We start from the raw sequence: 19646 nt of genomic DNA, 5'->3' as shown, positions 1-19646 counted from the left end.
ATTTTTTCAAATATTTTCCTGTTTCTTTCTCTCTTCTTCTGGTATTGTTATGTATGTTATACCTCCTGTAGTTAGTTGTTTCACAGTTCTTGGATGGTCTGTTCTGGTTTTTTTCCCAGTCTTTTTCCTGTTTGCTTTTCAGTTTTGAAGGTTTCTATTGAGATATTCTCAAGCTCAGAGATTCTTTCCTCAGCCAAGTATAGTCTAGTAATAAGCCTATCAAAGATATTCATCATTTCTCTTATGGTGTTTTTGATCTGTAGCATTTCTTTTTGGTTCTTTCTTAGAATTTTCATCTCTCTGCTAACATTACCCATGTGTTTTTGCATAACTGTCTACTTTATTCATTAAGCCCTTAGCATATCATCAGAGTTGTTTTAAATTCCTGGTCTGATAATTCCAACATCTCTGCCACATCTGAGTCTGGTACTGATGTTATGTTTGTGCTCTCTCTTGAAACTGTTTTCTGCCTCTTAGTGTTTCTTGTAATTTTTTCTTGATAGCCAGACATGATTTACTAGGTAAAATGAACTGCAATCAACCATCCTTTAGTAATGTGATTGTTAGGTGTGGGGTGCAGAGGAGCATTCTATAGCCCTGTGATCAGGTTTCTGTCTTTTAGTGAACCTGTGCCTCTAGACTGTTAACTTCACATGTGCTTTTTAGTCTGAAACCCCCACCCTTCACTTTTACATGGTATAGAATGGCTAGAGCTTGCTAGGGTTGGGTACTTCTCTTTCCCCTGCTCAGCTGATTTCTGATAAAATCTGAGCAGGTTAGACTGGTTAGTTTCTCCTGAGGGCAGAATTTAAGAAGAACAGGATGCTGTGGCATATTCAAAATGGTTCCTTTTCCCTGCTGGAAGCACAAGGGGATTTTCCTCCTGTTTTCACTGTGAGGATTAGGACTGCTCCTGGAGGTAACACTCACAAAATTGTGGAGTTTTTTGTAGATCCATAACTGGATTCCCCTTTGGAGTTTTAACTCTCAGAGTTATCCACACCCGAGCTTCCAGCAATTGGTCAATTACAGTTCAGGTCTCCCTATCCTGGCAATGGTTCCCACGGAAGTTGCTGCTCCTGGATTTCTGTTCTGGTAACTTGGAATTCTTTGTATTTGCCTGCCTTTCTTTCCAATTTGGGGGACAGCCATTTGGCTTGTGACCTCACTTCTTTTGTGGACCTAAGAGATTTTTCAGTTCAGTTCTTTCCTTGTTGTGAGGATGGAGTGGGGACTTCCAAGCTTTTCACGTACCAGATCAGAAGAAAGAAGTCCTTCATTTCCTTTTTATTGCATAGTAATATTCTGTTGTATGGATATACCTCATTTTATTTACTCATTCATCAGTGGATGGACATTTAAATTGTTTCCAGTTTTTCTTTTCAATTGTTAAAAAATAGAAGTGTAGTTGACTTAAATGTTGTGTTAGTTTCTAATGTAGAACAAAGTGATTCAAAATACATATATTCAGGATATGTGTATTCTGTATGTATATGTTCTTTTTCAAATTCTTTTTCACCATAGTTTATTACAAGATATTGAATATAGTTCCCTGTGTTATTGTAATAGGTCCTTGCTGTTTATTTTGTATGTAATAGTATGTATCTGCTAATCCCAAACTCCTCATTTATCCTTATCCTCCCTTTCATCTTTGATAACTGTAAGTTTGTTTTCTCTGTCTGTGAGTCTGTTTCTGTTTCATAAATAAGTTCATTTGTATCATTTTTTCAAGATTTCACGTATAAGTGATATCATATATTTGTCCTTCTCTGACTTACTTCACTCAGTCTGATGATATCTAGGTTCATCCATGTTGCTGCAAATGGCATTAAATCATTCATTTTTATGGCTGAGTAATATTCCACTGTATACTTGCACCATGTCTTCTTTTTCCATTCATCTGTCGATGAACACTTAAGTTGCTTTCATGCCTTAGTTATTGTAAATAATGCTGCTATGAACATTGGGGTGCATGTATCTTTTCAAGACAGAGTATTCCTCTTTTTTTAATATGTGCTCAGGAATGGGATTGCTGGGTCATATGGCAACTCTATTTTAGGTTGGTTTTTTTTTTTTTAAACTGCCATACCATTTTCCATAGTGGCTGTACCAACTTACATTCCTACCAACAGTGGAGGAGGGTTCCCTTTTCTCCACATCCTCTCCAGCATTTATTATTTGTAGACTTTTTGATGGTGACCATTCTGACTGATATGAGGTGATACCTCGTTCTAGTTTAGGTTTGCATTTCTCTAATAATTAGTCCATCCTAAAGGAAATCAGTCCTGAATATTCATTAGAAGGACTGATGCTGAAGCTGAAACTCCAATACTTTGGCCACCTGATGCAAAGAACTGACTCATTTGAAAAGACCCCAGTGCTAGGAAAGATTGAAGGCAGGAGGAGAAGGGGATGACAGAGGATAAGATGGTTGAATGGCATCACCAACTCAACGGACATGAGTTTGAGTGAACTCCAGGAGTTGGTGATGGACAGCCTGGTGTGCTGCAGTCCATGGGGTCACAAAGAGTTGGACACGACTGAGAGAGTGAACTGAACTGAATAACTAGTGATGTTGAGCATCTTTTCACATGCCTATTGGCCACCCACATGTCTTCTTTGGAAAAATATCTATTTAGAGCTTCTGCCCATTTTTTTTATTTGCTTGTTTGTTTTGAGTTGTATAAATTGTTTGTATACTTTGGAAATTAAGTCCTTGTCAATTGCATCATTTTAAAATATTTTATCCTATTCCAGGATATCTTTTATCCTATATCCAGGTTATCTTTTCATTTTTTAATGGTTTTCTTGGCTGTGCAAAAGTTTATAGGCTTGATTTGGTCCTATTTGTTTATTTTTGCTTTTTCTTTTTCCTTGGGAGATTGATCTAAGAAAAACATTGATATGATTTATGTCAGAGAATGTTTTGCCCATTTTCTTCTAGGAGTTTTATGGTGTCATGTCTTATATTGAAGTCTTCAAGCCATTTTGAGTTTGTTTTTGTGTACGGTGTGAACAGTGGTCTAATTTCATTGAGTTACATGCAACTGTCCAGCTTTCCCAACACTACTTGCTGAAGACAATGTTTTTTCCCCATCGTATATTCTTGCCTTCTTTGTTGAAGATTAGTTGACCATGGGTGTGTGGTGTTTCCAAGTTTCAGTATCATGACTACTATGGCTATGAAGGCCCATGTTAAAGTTTGGACGTATGGTTTCATTTTTCTTAGGTGCAAGTCCAGGAGTAAAGTTACTGCATCATAAGTTAACACATGTGTTAAAATTTTTGAGAAATTGCTGAACTATTTTCCAAAGTGGCTGCACGATTTTACATCACACTAGCCATATATGAGAGTTCTGATTTCTCCACATTCTTATCAATTCTTGTTATCTGATTTTTTTTTTTATTATAGACATTGTTCTAGGTATGAAGTGGCATCTCAATATGTTTCTTTTTATTTTTTCGATGTTTGTGGCAGATGCATATAATGGGTTGCTTTTAGTAGACTGATCTATATAGCAGCCTTGTAATCTTCATTTATTTATTTTTGGCTGTGCTGGGTCTTCATTGCTGTGCATGGGCTGCTCTCTAGTTGTGGTGTGCAGGCTTTTCATCGTGGTGGCGTCTCTTAGTGCAGAGCAGGGGCTCTAGGGCCCGAGGGCTCCAGTAGTTGCAGCTCACATGCTTAGTAGCTGCAGCTTGCAGGCTCTGCAGTGCAGGCTGACAGGTGTGGAGCAGCAGCTTAGTTGCCCCTCAGCACGGGGAATCTTCCCACACTGGAAATTGAACTTGTGTCCCCTGCATTGGCAGGTGAATTCTTGATCACTGGACCACCAGAAAGTCCTCAATATGTTTCTTTGGTTGTTTGGTTTGCTCTGTTTTTTATATTTAGGTACTGCAATTGAATGTACCTAACCCAGTTTTATCGAGGTATCATTGATATACAGCACTGCATAAGCTTAAGGTATATAGCATAATGTTTTGACTTACATACATCATGAAATGATTACCATAACAAGTTTAGTGAACATCCATCATCTCATATAGATACATTAAAGAAATAGATTAAAAATATTTTCCTTGTGATGAGAACGCTTAGGATTTATTCTCTTAGCTCAATATGGTTTTGATTTACATTTCCCTACTGGCTTATGATGTTGAGCATATTTCCATGTGTGTGTAGATAATTTACATACCTATTTTGGAGAAATGCCTATTCAAATATTTTGCCCATTTTTAATTTGTATCGTTTGTCTCCTTCTTGCTGAGTTTTAAGAGTGCTTTATGTATTCCATATACACATCCTTAATCTGATACATGACTTGCAAACATTTTCTTCCATTGTGTGAGTTGTTTTTTTACTTTCCTTTTAAACATTTTTTCTTTTTATTGTTTTCTATTTTCTTGATGGTGTCATTTCAGGCACAAAAATTTTAGTTTCAATAATGTCCAGTTTATCATTGTCATCGCTTTCATTGTCATATCTAAGAGGTCACTGCAAATCCACAAAGATTTACACCCATGTTTTCTTGTAAGAGTTTTGTAATTTTCGCACTCACATTGAGGTCTTGATCCATTTTGAGTTAATTTTTGTATATGGTATGAGGTAAGTGTCCAACTTCATTCTTTTGCATGTGAATATTCACTTGTTCCAGCACAATTTGTTGAAAAGGTTTTTTCTTTCCCCTTTTATTTATCTTGACACCCTTGCTGAAAATCAAGTGACCAAAACTATGCGTGCTTATTTCTGGATTCTCAGCTCTAGTACCTCCGTCCGTATGTCTGTCTTTATGCCAGTACCACACTGTCGTGATTACTGTCTCTTTGTATGTTTTGAACATTGTTTTGAAATTGGAAATTGAGAGTCCCCTACATTTGTTCCTTTTCAAGATTGTTCTGGCTCTTCTGCTTCCCTTGAGTTTCCTTATAAATTGTAGGATCAGCTTGTCAATTTCAGAAAAGAAGTCTGCCAGAAGGATGGTGTTGAATAAATGACAAATAAATAAATATAAACACTCTGGAGAGTATTTTCGTAAGAATAGTAAGTCTGCTAATCCACGAACATGGGATGCTTTTCCATTTATTTAAGTCTTAAAATTTCTCTTAGCAATGTTTTGTAATTTTCGGTGTATAATTTTTACACTTTTTTGATTAAATTTATTCCTATTTTGATGCTTTTGTAAATGCAGTTTTTTCTTAACTTTTTTCTATATTGTTCATTGCAAGTGTATAAGAATGCTATTGATTTAAAAAATATATTAAAAAAATAAATAAAAGCCATAAGAGAATTCTAATTAAAAAATATATTAATCTGGTATTCTGCAACCTTCTGAACTCACTCAGTCTATCCTTTTTTCAGATCCCATTTAAAATTATGAGGGGACACGAGCACATTGTGAGTTCCTGTAACTTCTGTGTGGATGACACCAAGGTCCTCAGTGGCTCCTATGACTGCACCGTGAAGCTGTGGGTAGGTGGCCCTGCATTAGGTGGAGCCAAAACATCCCGTAAGCTTATGTCACCTCTTATGGGATTTCCCTAGTACTGAGTTCCCAGACATTCAAGGATCCCAAAGATTGGAGAAGCCTTTCTGAACAAAGTGCAAGAAGCAGCAGCAAAGTGAGGGCTCACTCTAGTGTTAAGTCACTGGAGAGAGATGAAGTTAGTGTGGCTGCTGTCAGCCTGTTGACTTGGAAACAGTGGGAGCAGGGGTGGAGACCATTGGACCAGGAGCTCGCCAGCTTTTGCTGGAGGATGTGCCTGAGGGTCTCTGAGCTGTGTCATCTCTCTGGGTCTCCTCACTTGGAATATTCAGTTCCATCCACAGAGATGGTATGTCCAGGCCTGGGCGATCACAAGAGGACAGAAAAGTGGGCAAACCTGGGACCTGTCCATGAAGAGTGATTGGAAGAGGCAGGCCAGAGAATAGGTCAGTGCTGTAAGATGCAGGGGGCAGGGGCCCAGGAACAGGGGTGTGATGGTCAGATGAGGCTATAGAGAGGTGGCCACTGTGAACTCTTTCAAAGCCTTCAGGGCAGAGCCAGCAGACCCTGGCGGGCCTGCTTGGGTGTTCTGCTGGTCATTCAGGAGAAGAGGAGGAAGTGTCAGGACTGGGAGATGGCAATGACCATCAGGGGCCATTCCGCAGACGACTGTGTGGTGAGGCTGGCCCCCTGGGGAGGACAGTCAGTTCGGAGTTTTGCTATCTCCTCTGGCTTCAGGAGCAGGAGGGGGACAGGATGGAGCGAGTTAAGGCTAATTCCTGGGTTCCAGTTTGGGCACCTAGGTAGAGGATAGCTCTCACCTTCCAGATACCCTTAGAGGGACATCTTCTGGGTCTTGGTGGGTTCCAAGCCAGGAAGACTAGCCAGGAGGGTTTGGGAGCTCTCCAGATAGTTCAAGCCCCACATTAGGGACATACTAGATATTTGACCCTGGGTGGTTACATGACCTCCTGGGCCTCCCTGAATTTCCCTAGGCCCCTCAGGATCAGCTGAGAGCTGGGGCTACTCCAGGGCCTGCCTGGCCCATTCCAGGTCCCTACAGACATCCACTCCTTTCTCTTCTGTGGCCCTTATCCACCACCCCCTCCACCCAGCCCCATGATCTTCTTGCTGGGAACGCCACTGGTTCCTCTGGAAACCCCAGGCCCTTTCTTAGTCCTCTAGGATGACCGAGAAGGCCCAGAAGCAAGGGGGCTTCTGCTGGTTGTCATCACCTGTGGGGAGGGAGGTTGGTGACTTTCTAAGTGTGCATTCTGCTTTACCATCTTCAGATTTTCTCATGTTCTTCTCACCTTTTGAGTCAGTGGAAAGACTCACAGGGGTTTCTGTCTATTTTGGCCAAAGGGTTTCTCTCTCTCTAAGGGTAAGTCTGCCTGTTTTTTCTGGTTGTCCCAGTATTAGGGACCATCCATCAAGACATCCCTAACTCCCCACAGCAGCCTCACTGCCCTTGCTTCCTGCCTACTCCATGCTCCTTCCAGGATGCAGTCACCGCAGCCTGTCCAAACTCCCTCCATCCCTGACCTGCTCACAGCCCTACCACTCTGTTCCACCTTCTCCAGTTGCTCCCTCTCCACCCTCTGCCCTCCTTCATACATTCATGCCTAGCTGCAAAATCACCCAGTTCTCTGGTCTCCCTGCCTTAGCTGCCCCTCCAATGGGTCCTCTTTGCTCCTCCTGGCTCTCTTTTCTCCATCTTTGTTTCTGCTCCTGGCTCCTCCTGTGGCTCTCCCTGCCCCAGTTACAGTTCTTGGGCAAGCCCTCCCTCAGGGGGTGACAAGTCATTACCATGTGCATCACCTTCTCCATTGAGGTATCTTTGGAAAAAGTCTCCTTGCCTCTCTCTTCTCTCCCCCACTCTCATCACTGATTTCCCCCTCAAACCCACCACAAGCCCAAACATCTAGCTTAGCCTTTATTTATTTATTTGGCTGCACCGGGTTTTAGTTGCAGCATGTGGGATCTAGTTCCCTGACCAGTGATCAAACCTGGGCCCCATGCATTGGGGGTGCGGAGTTTTAACCATTGATCCACCAGGGAAGTCCCCTGGCTTAAGCTTTAAAAAGGCTCCCTTTCTCCTAACTGAAGATCATTGTGAATAATTTAGAAAATCCATCAATGTATGAAGAAGTGGGGGAAAAAATTATCCTTATCTTACACCCAGTCGTCCTCTAGTATGGTACATCTCTTTTCAGTCATTATAGAAAAAACTGCTTTGCTAGTCTTTCTCATATTATGAAGGTAAGATGGCTTTATCAAAAAACATAAGAACATAAGAAACACAAAAGAACAAAAAACATTAAGAACACAAAGGAAAAAAATCATTCTGTGAATCGTGGGTAAACTGCCGTGAAAAGGTTGGAGTGTAGTTTCTTTTTCCTGTTTGAACATGTATACACATATGTATGAAATTGAGACCACACAGTAAAACTGTTTATATAGCGACAGTAAATATGGGCTACAAATACCGTCTCACCGCCTTTATTAGAACCACTTTCTCACCATTCATTCAAAGTCCAACCAACCAATCTTAAATTATCTGAATCCACAGAAAGAGTTCCTGGTCCCAAACGTCAAGTGAAGGGGTAACTGTCTCTATTTGTTTTCCCATACCCCTAGCCGATGGCCCAGTTATTTCAAGAAACATTCAGTACAAAACATAGACATTTCCACTGTCTGGCAACATCTGGCTCTATTGCCATACAGCTCTCCTGCCAAGCAATTCATGGCAGTGCTCATTTTCCAAGAGGGTCATCAGTCCGCGATTGCTATTTTCCCTCTTGGCCATATGGTGGCACTATCGAGCACTGAACCTGTGCAGCCCCATAGACCTCACATTCTGTTCTAGTGCTGCCGTTAGCTGGCCCAGGGCTACAGCCAGAGACTGCAATAGGCCTCATCCTCAGGACCCACAGTGATCTTTTTTTTTTTAGTTCCCAGACACATTTTTTTTTTGGCAACCCCATGGACTCTACAGTCTATGGAATTCTCCAGGCCAGAATACTGGAGTGGGTAGCCTTTCCCTTCTCCAGGGATCTTCCCAACCCAGGGATCGAACCCAGGTCTCCCTCATTGCAGGCAGATTCTTTACCAGCTGAGCCACACGGGAAGCCCTCAGACACATACTTTTTTTTAGAGTAACACACCCTCCAGGGAGGCTGGATCATCTGCCATCTGTTGCTGCTGCTGCTGCTAAGTCGCTCCAGTCGTGTCCGACTCTGTGTGACCCCATAGACGGCAGCTCACCAGGCTCCCCCGTCCCTGGGATTCTCCAGGCAAGAACACTGGAGTGGGTTGCCATTTCCTTCTCCAGGATCATGGGCCATCAGAGGCAGTCATTTCTTCCCAAGTCATGAGGCTCATGAGCTGAGCCTCCAGCCTGGATATGTCCTGCCTCCATGAGTTCCTCTTTGGTATCTCTTCCTGCCAGGGGGCTTTGATTAAGGACCTGGCTGTTTAGAGTCTCATGGAGCAGGGGTTGAGGGACTGGATCTGTGCAGAAAAGAGTTTGCACAGGTGGCCTGAGGCTGCTGTCCCTGCAAAGACCCGCTGGCAAGGCTGGCCTTGGCTGGCATCTGGGAACTTCACTGGCAAACACTGTCCTACAGTCATATGAATCTTTCCCTAGGTGATCCAGGGGGCTCGCTGTGTCCAGACTGTGCAGTCCACGTGGGTGATGCTTGTGTGACCAGACCTCAGTAAAAATCTGGGTCCGGAGGCTCAGGTGCACCTCCCTAGAAGACAGCACCTGACGTGTTGTTATGACTGGTTGCTGGAGGAATTAAGCTCATCCCATGCTACTCACAGGGAGAGACTGTCTTTTTCAAAATTTATTTATTTTTAATTGAAGGATAAATTGCTTTACAATATTGCATTGGCCATTCATCAACATGAATCAGCCATAGGTATACATATGTCTCCTCCCTCTTGAACCTCCCTCCCACCTCCCACCCCTTCCCACCCCTCTAGGTTGTTACAGAGCCCCTGTTTGAGTTCCCTGAGTCACACAGCTAATTCCCATTGGCTATCTATTTTACATATCGTAGTGTATATGTTTCCATGCTACTAGGGAGAGACTCTTGGAAGCAGTGCCTGGTTTTCTCTGGACCTCACCCCACGTGCCCTTCCCTTTGCTGATTTTGCTTTGTGTGCTTTGGCTGCTGTAAATCTTAGCTGTGAGCATGCCTGTATTCTGAGTCCTATGAATCCTGGAGAATCATCAGTCTTGAGGGTGGTCCTGGGGACCCCTGACACAGAGCCCTCTGCCTCCCAGCAGGCTTATGGTCTTAATTGAATTGGTCTCTGCATATCAGGGAGAATTGTCCTGGCCTGGTCTGGTCAGGCCAAAAGCTCTCCCAACCAGGCACCATGATTTCACATAACAATGCAGGGTCTTTCTAGAAATTCATTGTCTTGCTAATAGCATTTGTTTCAAGGGGACTTTCCACCTCGGCTTATCCTGAAAAGTTGTGGACACATTTTTTTTTTTTCCAAAGATTTTTTGATGTGGACCATTTTTACAGTCTTTATTGAGTTTGTTACACTGTTGTTTTTGTTTTGGTTTTTTGGCCACGATGCCTGTGGGATCGTAGCTCCCTGACCAGGGATTGAACCTGCACCCCACGAACTGGAAGGTGAAATCTTAACCACTGGCGCGCCAGGGAAGTCTCCGCATTTATTGAAAGCATTTTTATTTCTGTCACTCAAGCACCTTTCACGTTGGTGCCCTCATTGTTCCTATCATATTACCAGTTATTATTACTACTTTGTCCTCATCATATTCTCTAGTTATCTCCCTTCAGTGTGGTAACAGTTGCCTGGGTCCCTCTGTTGGCTGTCTTAGAGTTTAACTGCCCCCTTTAGGTGGACACAGACTGCTGCCGGTGAGTTTGCTGTCTGTCCCCTAAAACACACGACGAACCCTTTTCCATTAAACTTTTCATTTGGAGTATAGTCAATTAACAATGTTGTGATAGTTTCAGATGGACAGCAAAAGGACTCAGCCATCCATACACATGTATGCATTCTCCCCCGAACTCCCCTCCCATCCAGGCTGCCACATAACACTGAGCAGAGTTCCCTGTGCTATACAATAGGACCTTGTTAGTTATCCATCTTAAATATAGCAGTGTGTGCATGTTGATCCCAAACTCCTTAACTATCTCTTCCCCCCACTCTTCCCCCCTGGCAACCATAAGTTCATTGATGAACCTTTTTTGTGCACAAGTCTTTGACCACAATTTAGATTATTTACTTAGGGAAGACTGTCCCCGAGGGGGCCGCCCTGCCTCCGCCCCAAAATAGAATTGCTGGTTCAAACTGTGGGAATTTTTAGAAAGTTCTTGAAAGATCTTGCTAGATTCTGTGAAGCCTCTTTGGCCAGGAGAGAACAAGAATATTACCTGTTTGCAGCTTTGCCTTCAGAGTGGCCCGTTTCCATGGGCCACTTCCATGGACGGGGAGTTTGCTGGGGATGCCGTGGATGGTGATGGTGGCCTTCTTGCCCTGGGAGTGGTGGGGAAGTCTTTTCACCCTTCTGAGCTGGGGGAAGCGTCATAGGACCGTGGGTACTCAACCAAGCTCAGGGTTGATGCTGAACTCAGCTCATTGCTTCAGTTGACACTTTAGTGACCTCTGACCCTCTCCCACTCTCTCCTGCTGATCCGAGGATGCTATGGATGGATCCATTGTTCGGGATTTTGAGCCGGTGCCCGAAGGTCCTGTTTTAGAATGCAGCATCACAGCTGACAGCAGAAGGTGACTTGCCCTCATTTGACTCTGGTCAGGAAGGTGAGCGGGAAGGGCAGGCCCGCACACAGCATGCCAGGGACCCTTCACTGTCTTTTCAGCAAACACCTGACCTTACACTCCCGTATGCTGGTCTCATGGTTTCCATCTTTTGCTGTGAGAACCAAGTAGATGTGGTGACTGAAAATTTTAAATGCCAAAAAGACGAAATGTACTGTGACTGAAGCCACTCTGAATGTTCTCCGTGGAGTTTCTTTCCCGCGGTCACACCTGTGGACCAGCTGCAAGGTTCGCTAGTGATTCAGTGCAGGCCCTCACGTCACAGGGGGAAACCAGGGCCCAGGAAGAAAGCCTGAGCCGTCACCTGGGGAGAGTCGGTTTGGGAGGCCGCCCTGGGGTGCATTTGCATTCACACTTCACACAGATGTGAGATGAGCCTTTAAAAGGGGATTTGCTTTAAAATGGATTTGCTTTTACCCTGAGCAGCAGCTACAAAATTAATCTACTAGTGAAAACACATGGGGGAATGTAAGCTTCATGTACATGCTCATTCGCTCAGGCATGTCTGACTCTTTGCGACCCCATGGACTGTAGCCTGCCAGGCTCCTCTTTTTCCAGGCAAGAATATTGGAATGGGTTGTCACTTCCTACTCCAGGGTAAGCTTCATGGGAATTTATCTCATATAGAGGACACATTGTCACTGAAACATGCGATGTAAGAAGACAAGGGTACACTTATATTACTGGGTTGACCAAAAAATTCATTAGGGCTTTTCCATAACATGGGAAAATCTGTATGAACTCTTTAGCCAGCCTAATAGTGTAAATGTACAAGAAAGCATTCAGAATAAAATGAGCTATGACAGTCTTATCCTGTAAAAAAAAAAAAAAGATGTGAAATCAGTACAAGAAGTGATTGATCCTTGTGAGTTGTAGCTATCCTTCTAAAAGAAGTCAATTACAGAATAGAAGAAATGATACCTTTAATGCCCCAGATAGAAAAGGACATATTTGGGTGGCCGATTAAAGGATTAAGGAAGAGAATGGTGTCATGGTGCCTTCTGTGTTAGGATCTTTCTGTTTTCACTGAGAACCCCCAGTTCTCCAGGGGCCTCATGAAGTATCTTTAGAAAGATTCAAGTATTTTTTGCAGTCTTGGTCCTAAACTGTAGAAACTGTCTGTTAAATATTTGATCTTTCTTAGAAACCACAGGCGTAATAGTCTGGGTCGTTAAGACTCTTGTCATTTTCTTTCCAGAATCGTTGCAGCATCTTATGACAAAACAGTGAGGGCTTGGGACGTTGAAACAGGCAAGCTGCTGGTATGTATGCTCTGCCCTGGTGGAGATGTCACAGCACAGGGTCTTCTGGTTTTTTTTTTTTTTAATGTTTTAATTGGAGTATAATTGCTTTACAATATTGTGTTAGTTTCTGCTGTTCAATGATGTGAATCAGCTCTATGTAAACATATATCCCCTCCCTCTTGAGCCTTCCTCCCACTGCCCCCGCACATCACATCACACTCCTTTAGATCATCACAGAGCATCGAGCTGAGATCTCTGTGCCATGCAGCAGTTTCCTGCCAGCTTTTGTTTTACACATGGTAGTATATCCCATGGACAGAGGAGCCTGGTAGGCTGCAGTCCATGGGGTCTCGAAGAGTCAGACACGGGACACGACTAAGCGACTTCACCTTCACTTTTCACTTTCATGCATTGGAGAAGGAAATGGCAACCCACTCCAGTGTTCTTGCCTGGAGAATCCCAGGGACAGGGGAGCCTGGTGGGCTGCCGTCTGTGGGGTCGCACAGAGTCGGACACGACTGAAGCGACTTAGCAGCAGCAGCAGCAGTATATATATATGTGTGTGTGTTAATGCTGTTCTCTCAGTTCATCTCACCCCCTCCTTCCCTGCCTACAACACAGGTTCTTTGCTGGGCCTTAGGTGGCCTTGAGCTGGTCATGGATTGGGAAGAGTAGCCAATCTTCCGGGAAAGGAAAATTTTCTTAGGGACCCAACGTGATGGATGGTGGGCTTCGGGGAAGGAAAGCTATCTGAAGCGGGCAGAGGAGGGCTCTGTTTCAGGGATGGGGAGGATGGGTATAAGGGAAGAAGTAGAGGTGGGGGCAGAGGGTAGGGAGGATGGCATTACAAACTGAGAGAACTGTGTGGGAAAAGAGACCCTCCCCTGTGGGATGTTGGCTTTTGACAGGGGCAGGAAGTAGAGCTGAGGCCATAGGGTAAAGGCCATGTGGCCAAAGGACAAGGCAACTGGTTCCCAGTCTGTTCTCCATCTGAGAAGGGGCCACCATCCATCCATCCATCCATCCAATGGGCCCAGGATCCCTCTGTCTCCTGCCTAATGTCCGGGCAGCCCTGAGCCTGCTCAGGCGCTCTGCAGGGTTTCCTGCCCCATCCCTGCTGCCCTCCCTGCCCACCCCACCCCAGGCAGCTTCTCGTCACCTCTCTTCTCCCTTTTTCCCTTTCTCCTCTGTTCTCTCCTTAAAAAACAACAACAAACTTTCTTTTTAGTGCAAAGATTAATTTATTTTCATTGTGAAACATTTTTAGAAAGAGAAGCCCAGTGTAAAAAAAAAATAGTGTAACAGTTAGCATCTTGGTGTGTCTTTTCCTGTACACACCTTACATATGAACACGGGCAAGCGTGACAACATGACATGTTCTGCTGACAACAGTGTCATTATATACGATCATTGATTACTCCTGACTTTTAGCATTTTCCCAAATGCTTATTTCATCTCACATAAACGTCCTGCTCTTGTCTCTAGCCTCTTTGTCGTTCTCTTCTTGTTAAAAAAACTCTCCCCAGGATGTTTTTATTTATTTTTACAAAATATTTGTTTATTTATTTGGCTGCCCCAGGTCTTAGTTGAAGCATGTGGAATCTTTAGTTGTGGCATGCGGGCTCTAGTTCCCTGACCAGGGGTCAAACCCAGGCTGCCTGCATGGAGAGTGAGAAGTCTTAGCCACTGGACCACCTGAGAAGTCCCTTCGGTAAACTTGTTTTAGTACTTTTATTACTTTTGTTGCACAGGATGTCCATGCCACTTGCCATCTATAGGGCTGAGTTAGTGATCCGCTGCTGCTTGACAAACTATTCCAGAACTTATTTTCAAACAACAAGCATTTATGGCCACGCAGAGTTTCTTTTTTCTAAAATAATTAACGTATTTTGGCTGCACTGGGTCTTCCTTGCTGCACATGAGCTTTCTCTAGTTGCTCTCTGATTGTGGTTCTCATGGTGGTGGCTTCTCTTGTCGCAGAGCACAGGCTCAGTAGTTGCGGTGCATGGGCTTAGTTGCCCCTCAGCGTGGGGGTCTTCCCAATCCAGGGATTGAACCTGTGTTCCCTGCGCTAGCAGGCAGACTCTCAACCACTGGACCGCCACGGAAGTCCTTGCAGAGTTTCGTGACAGAACTTTTGGAGCAGGTTAGCCAGTGGTTCTGGCTTAGGTTTCTTGTGAGGTCATGGTTAGGATGTCATCTGGGGCTGCAGTCTTCTGAAGGCTCACTGAGGGTCTCCTTCCAAGTTGGCTGTTGGCAGGAGCCCTCGGTTCCTTTGCACCCAAGTCTCTCCATAGGGTTGCTTGAGTGTCCTCAGGACATGGCGGTTTACTCCCTCAGAGCAAGCGACTCAAGAGATGGCAGGAGGAAACCCTGGTTTTCTTCTTTTTTTTTTTTTTTAATTTTTGTGGTTATAGCTGGTTTGCAGTGTTTCAGGCATATGGCAAAGTGATTCAGGTATGTGTTTGTGTGCATGTGTGTGTATATATGTGTACATTATAAACGTGTATATTTATGAATATAAACACATATATTCTTTTTCAGATTCTTTTGCATTATAGGATATTATCCCACCCCCACTTTCCCCTTTGGTAAACATAAACTTGTTTTCTATGTCTGCCAGTCTATTTCTGTTTTGTAAATAAGTTCTTTTGTATCATTTTGTTAAGATTCCACAATAAATGATATCATATGATATTTGTCTTTGTCTGACTTATTTCACTTAGTATGATATTAATAATCTCTAGGTCCATCCAGGTTGCTGCAAATGGCAATAATTCATTCTTTTTTATGGCTGAGTAGTATTCCATTTTATGTACATACCATATCTTTTTTTTAATCTCTTCATCTACCAGTGAGCCTTCAGTTGTGTTCATGTCATGGCTATTGTAGATAGTTCTGCTGTGATCATTGGGGTGCATGGATCTTTTTGCTGTTTGTTTGTTTCGCTGTGTCGGGTCTTAGTTGCAGCATGCAGAGCCTGTTGTGTCGCGCAGGATCTTTCGTTGTGGTACACAGGCTCCAGAACGTGTGGGCTTGGTAGCTGTGGTGTGCAGCCTTGGTTGCTCTGTGGCATGCGGGGTCTTAGTTCCTCGACCAGGGATCAAACCCACATCCCTTGCATTGGAAGGTGGATTCTTAACCACTGGACCACCAGGGGAGTCCCACATACATCTTTTTGGATTAGAATTTTCATGTTTTGCAGATGTATACCCAGGAGTGGGATTGCTGGATTATAGGGTAGCTGTGCTGCTACTGCTGCTGCTGCTAAGTCGCTTCAGTCGTGTCCGACTCTGTGCGACCCCGTGGACTGCAGCCTACCAGGCTCCTCCATCCATGGGCTTTTCCAGGCAAGAGTACTGGAGTGGGGTGCCATCACCTCCTCCAAGGGTAGCTCTAGTTTTAGTTTTTTAAGGAACCTCCATACTGTTCTCTGTAGTGGCTGCACCAAATTATATTCCCACCCACAATGTAGGAGGGGTCCCTTTTCTCCATACCCTCTCTAGCATTTATTATTCGTAGACTTTTTGATGATGACCATTCTGACTGGTGTGAGGTGATAGCTCTTTGTAGTTTTGATTTGCATTTGTCTAGTGATTAGTGATGTTGAACATTTTTGCATGTGCCTGTTGGCCATCTGTATGTTTTCTTTGGATAAAGCCCTGGTTTCTGTTGTGACCTAGTATCACAACAGTGATACTAGTTTTACAACATATCACTAGTATTACAACATATCACTTTTGCTATGTTGTATCCAAAGAAGTAACTCACTGGGTTGAGCCCACACCCTTGGGGTAATTAGACTCCACCCTGAGACTTCCCTGGTGGCTCAGACGTTAAAGAATCTGCCTACATTCCTGCAGTTCCAGATTTGATCCCTGGAATGGGAAGATTCCTCTGCATAAGGTAATGGCCACCCACTCTACGGTTCTTGCCTGGAGAATTCAATGGACAGAGTTGCCGGCTGGGCTGCAGTCCATGGGGTCGCAAAAATTCAGACATGACTGAGTGACTTTCACTTTTGTGAAGAGAGGACTGTCAAAGAATTGGGGAGCATATTTAAAAAGCTTCACAACAGTAATACCATAATTTATGACATACAGAGAGATTTTCCTTTCCTAGAATGAGTAGCTCTCTGTCCTGAGGGGCTGGGACTGTAGAGTATTGTCCTCCAGGCAGACTTGTTTACCAAACTGAACAAGAGCCAAGTTGGCCATTACTAGAACCTTGCTGCCAGTTCTGCTCGGTGCCCCCTATCCTTGTTCGTCTCTCCTGGACACACATTAATTACATGTATTAATTAAAAATTAATTCATGAAAACTAAACATTCAGTTCCTTGTTTGCACTAGTCTATTACAAGAACTCAGTGGCCACATGTGGCCAGTGGCTGGCATATTGAACAGTGCCTAGATAGAATATTTCAGAAAGTCCTGCTGTAACACTGGGCTAGAGAGAAACCTTTTGATTGTTGCCCTATTTCAGTGGAAGCTCAGTCATGAAACCTTCATAGTCTCCGCTAAGTGTTCCCCTGATGGTAAATACGTGGTCTTGGGCTTGGATGTGGATCATGGAATCTTTATAATAGATGCGAAAGACTCCACCACTGTGTCCCGTATCAAAGGTGAGTTTGTGTGGGCTCCCTGCTCTGTTCTGTCTATTATGATAACAGCCACTTGTCGCTTGAATGACAGTGACTTTATTGTTTTACTTGATAAATCAGCAGTGCTGTGAACCATGTCATTAAAGATGGGACATTGATGGATAAAAGTGAAGTGAAAGTCGCTCAGTCACGTCCGACTCTTTGTGACCCAGGCCAGAATACTGGAGTGGGTAGAACCCAAGTTCTCCAGGCCAGAATAGTGGTGTGGGTAGCCTTTCCCTTCTCCAGGGGATCTTCCCAACCCCCAGGGATTGAACCCAGGTCTCCCGCATTGCAGGTGGATTCTTTACCAACTAAGCTATCAGGGAAGCCCTGATGGATAAAAACATGGGCAATTAAAATCAAGAGTGGTTAAGGCTTTTCCACTCAGTCTCATGCTTATAATAAGTGAAACATTGTTCTGCTCCAGCTTCACATGGACATTTAAAGTCCATCTTTTATTGAATGAAGACCCAAGCTTCTTGGCTTGCCTGGTGGCTCAGATGGTAGTCTGCCTGCAGTGTAGGAGACCCAGGTTCGATCCTTGGGTTTGGAAGATCTCCTGGAGAAGGAAATGGCAACTCACTCCAGTATTCTTGCCTGAAAAATCCCATAGATGGAAGAGCCCAGCAGGCTACAGTCCATGGAGTCATAAAGAGTTGGACATGACTAAGCGACTTCACTTTCTTTCTTTCCAGGCTTCTTAACATTTTATGTGTATTTTCCCACATTCTTCCTTCTTTATTGCTAAGTCACCAGGAAAGCCCATAAAAATAATAATCACTGATTATTAATAACATATTTATTCTAGTGTTTTATAATAGTGATGATTAGCAATTTTATTACTATCAATTATCATGTATAAAAAAACAAATTCAGATAATTAAAAAGACTAGAATGGCAACTCCTGAAAAAACAGTCATCAAATGTCAATTTCCTGGTTGTGATCCTATGCAATCATTGTGTAAGAGGTCACCATTGGGGGAAACTGAGTGACAGGCATACAGGGTCTCTCTGTAGGAGTCCTTACAACTGCATGTGAGTTAACAGTTAACTCAGAAGAAAAAAGCATAATCATTGGGAAAAAAATTTCAAAGTGTGTAAGCAGTGGGTTTCCCCAGTGGCTAAAGTGGTAAAAAAAAATCTGCTTTCAATGCAGGATACGTGAGTTCGGTCCCTGGTCAGGAAGATCCCCTGGAGGAGGAAATGGCAACCCACTCCAGGATTCTTGCCTAGAAAATCCCCATGGACAGAGGAGCCTGGTGGGCGATAGTCCATAGCATCACAGTCAGACCTGACTGCTGTGCCTGTCCTGTCTTCTCCCCGGTGGTAGTGGTTTAGAGGCTCAGTTGTGTCCGACTCTTGCGACCCTATGGACTGTAGCCCACCAGGCTCCTCTGTCCATGGGATTTTCCAGGCAAGACTACTGGAGTGGGTTGCCATTTCCTTCTCTAGGGAAGCCTGGAGGGACCTATTATTATGATTATTTTTAATTTAAAGAACTTTGCTTATAATTTATTTATTCTAGTCTTCCACAGTATTTCTTCTGATTTGAATTTTTATATCCCTCAAGTTCAATGGAAGAAGTTTTTTTTAAATTGTACTGTGAGATAGGTATTTTTTTTTTTATTGGAGTATAACTGCTTTACAATGCTGTGTTAGTTTCAGCTCTACAACAAAGTGAATCAGCTGTATGTTTACATATTCCCCTCCCTCTTGAGCCTCCCTCCCACCCCCCACATCTTACCCTTTTAGGTCATCATAGAGCACTGAGCAGAGCTCCCTGTGCTATACAGAAGCTTCCCACTAACTACTTCACACGTGGTAGTGTATATACGTAAGAGCTACTCTCCCAGTTCATTCCACCCTCCCCTTCCCCACTGTGTCCACAGTCCATTCTCCATGTCTGTGTCTCTGTTCCTGCCCTGCAAATAGGTTCATCTGTGGAGGTACCTATCATTAACAGTACATTGCTGGGGGGTCTTCCAGTGAGTGTGTGTATGTGCAAACACACACACGCACACAGTACTGCTTCCCACGTACATTTAATGTTTATTTTCATCACCATGGAGCCGTGATGCGTGTCCTGCCACACAGCTTGCATTTTTCCCTTGATGTGTCACCTCGTCCTCTCTCTCCTCACACTCTAAGGCCTGTCTACACACCATGCTCCTTCACGCTGTGTCATGTCAAGCCTTGGCACACCCTGTTCCTTCTGCCTAGAGCACTCTTCCGTTCCTGTTTCCCTCCATAGCTTTTAGCGATCTCTCAGGGTTAGGCCAGGTTTCCTTTCGTTGGTTTGGAGCCGTGACATTGGCTGCAGGTTGTTGCCTGCTCAGAGGTGTCGGCCTGTGACCTCTGAGGGGGAAGAGGGCAGAGCTCCTGGCTCGAGGCCTGGTATACAGCAGGCATTCAGGAAATGATTATGCAAGTGAAGAGTCCCTTCCTTG

The 19646-nt window shown here is 43.9% G+C and overlaps 1 protein-coding gene across 1 annotated transcript in view; it reads left to right on the top strand.

The window, feature by feature from the left end:
- WDR88 (WD repeat domain 88) overlaps positions 1-19646 on the top strand; it is a 49413-nt gene that overhangs the window by 6034 nt on the left and 23733 nt on the right. The window contains exons 2-5 of the mRNA XM_027515995.1: positions 5360-5470; positions 11173-11261; positions 12511-12574; positions 17040-17178. Coding sequence (XP_027371796.1) covers positions 5360-5470; positions 11173-11261; positions 12511-12574; positions 17040-17178 — 403 coding nt within the window. The remainder of the gene's footprint in view (positions 1-5359; positions 5471-11172; positions 11262-12510; positions 12575-17039; positions 17179-19646) is intronic.

This window comes from Bos indicus x Bos taurus, chromosome 18 (assembly GCF_003369695.1).
Source record: "Bos indicus x Bos taurus breed Angus x Brahman F1 hybrid chromosome 18, Bos_hybrid_MaternalHap_v2.0, whole genome shotgun sequence".
NCBI lineage: Eukaryota > Metazoa > Chordata > Mammalia > Artiodactyla > Bovidae > Bos > Bos indicus x Bos taurus.
The sequence above is the reverse complement of the archived record's forward strand: the minus strand, read 5'-3'. Positions and strand labels throughout refer to the sequence as shown.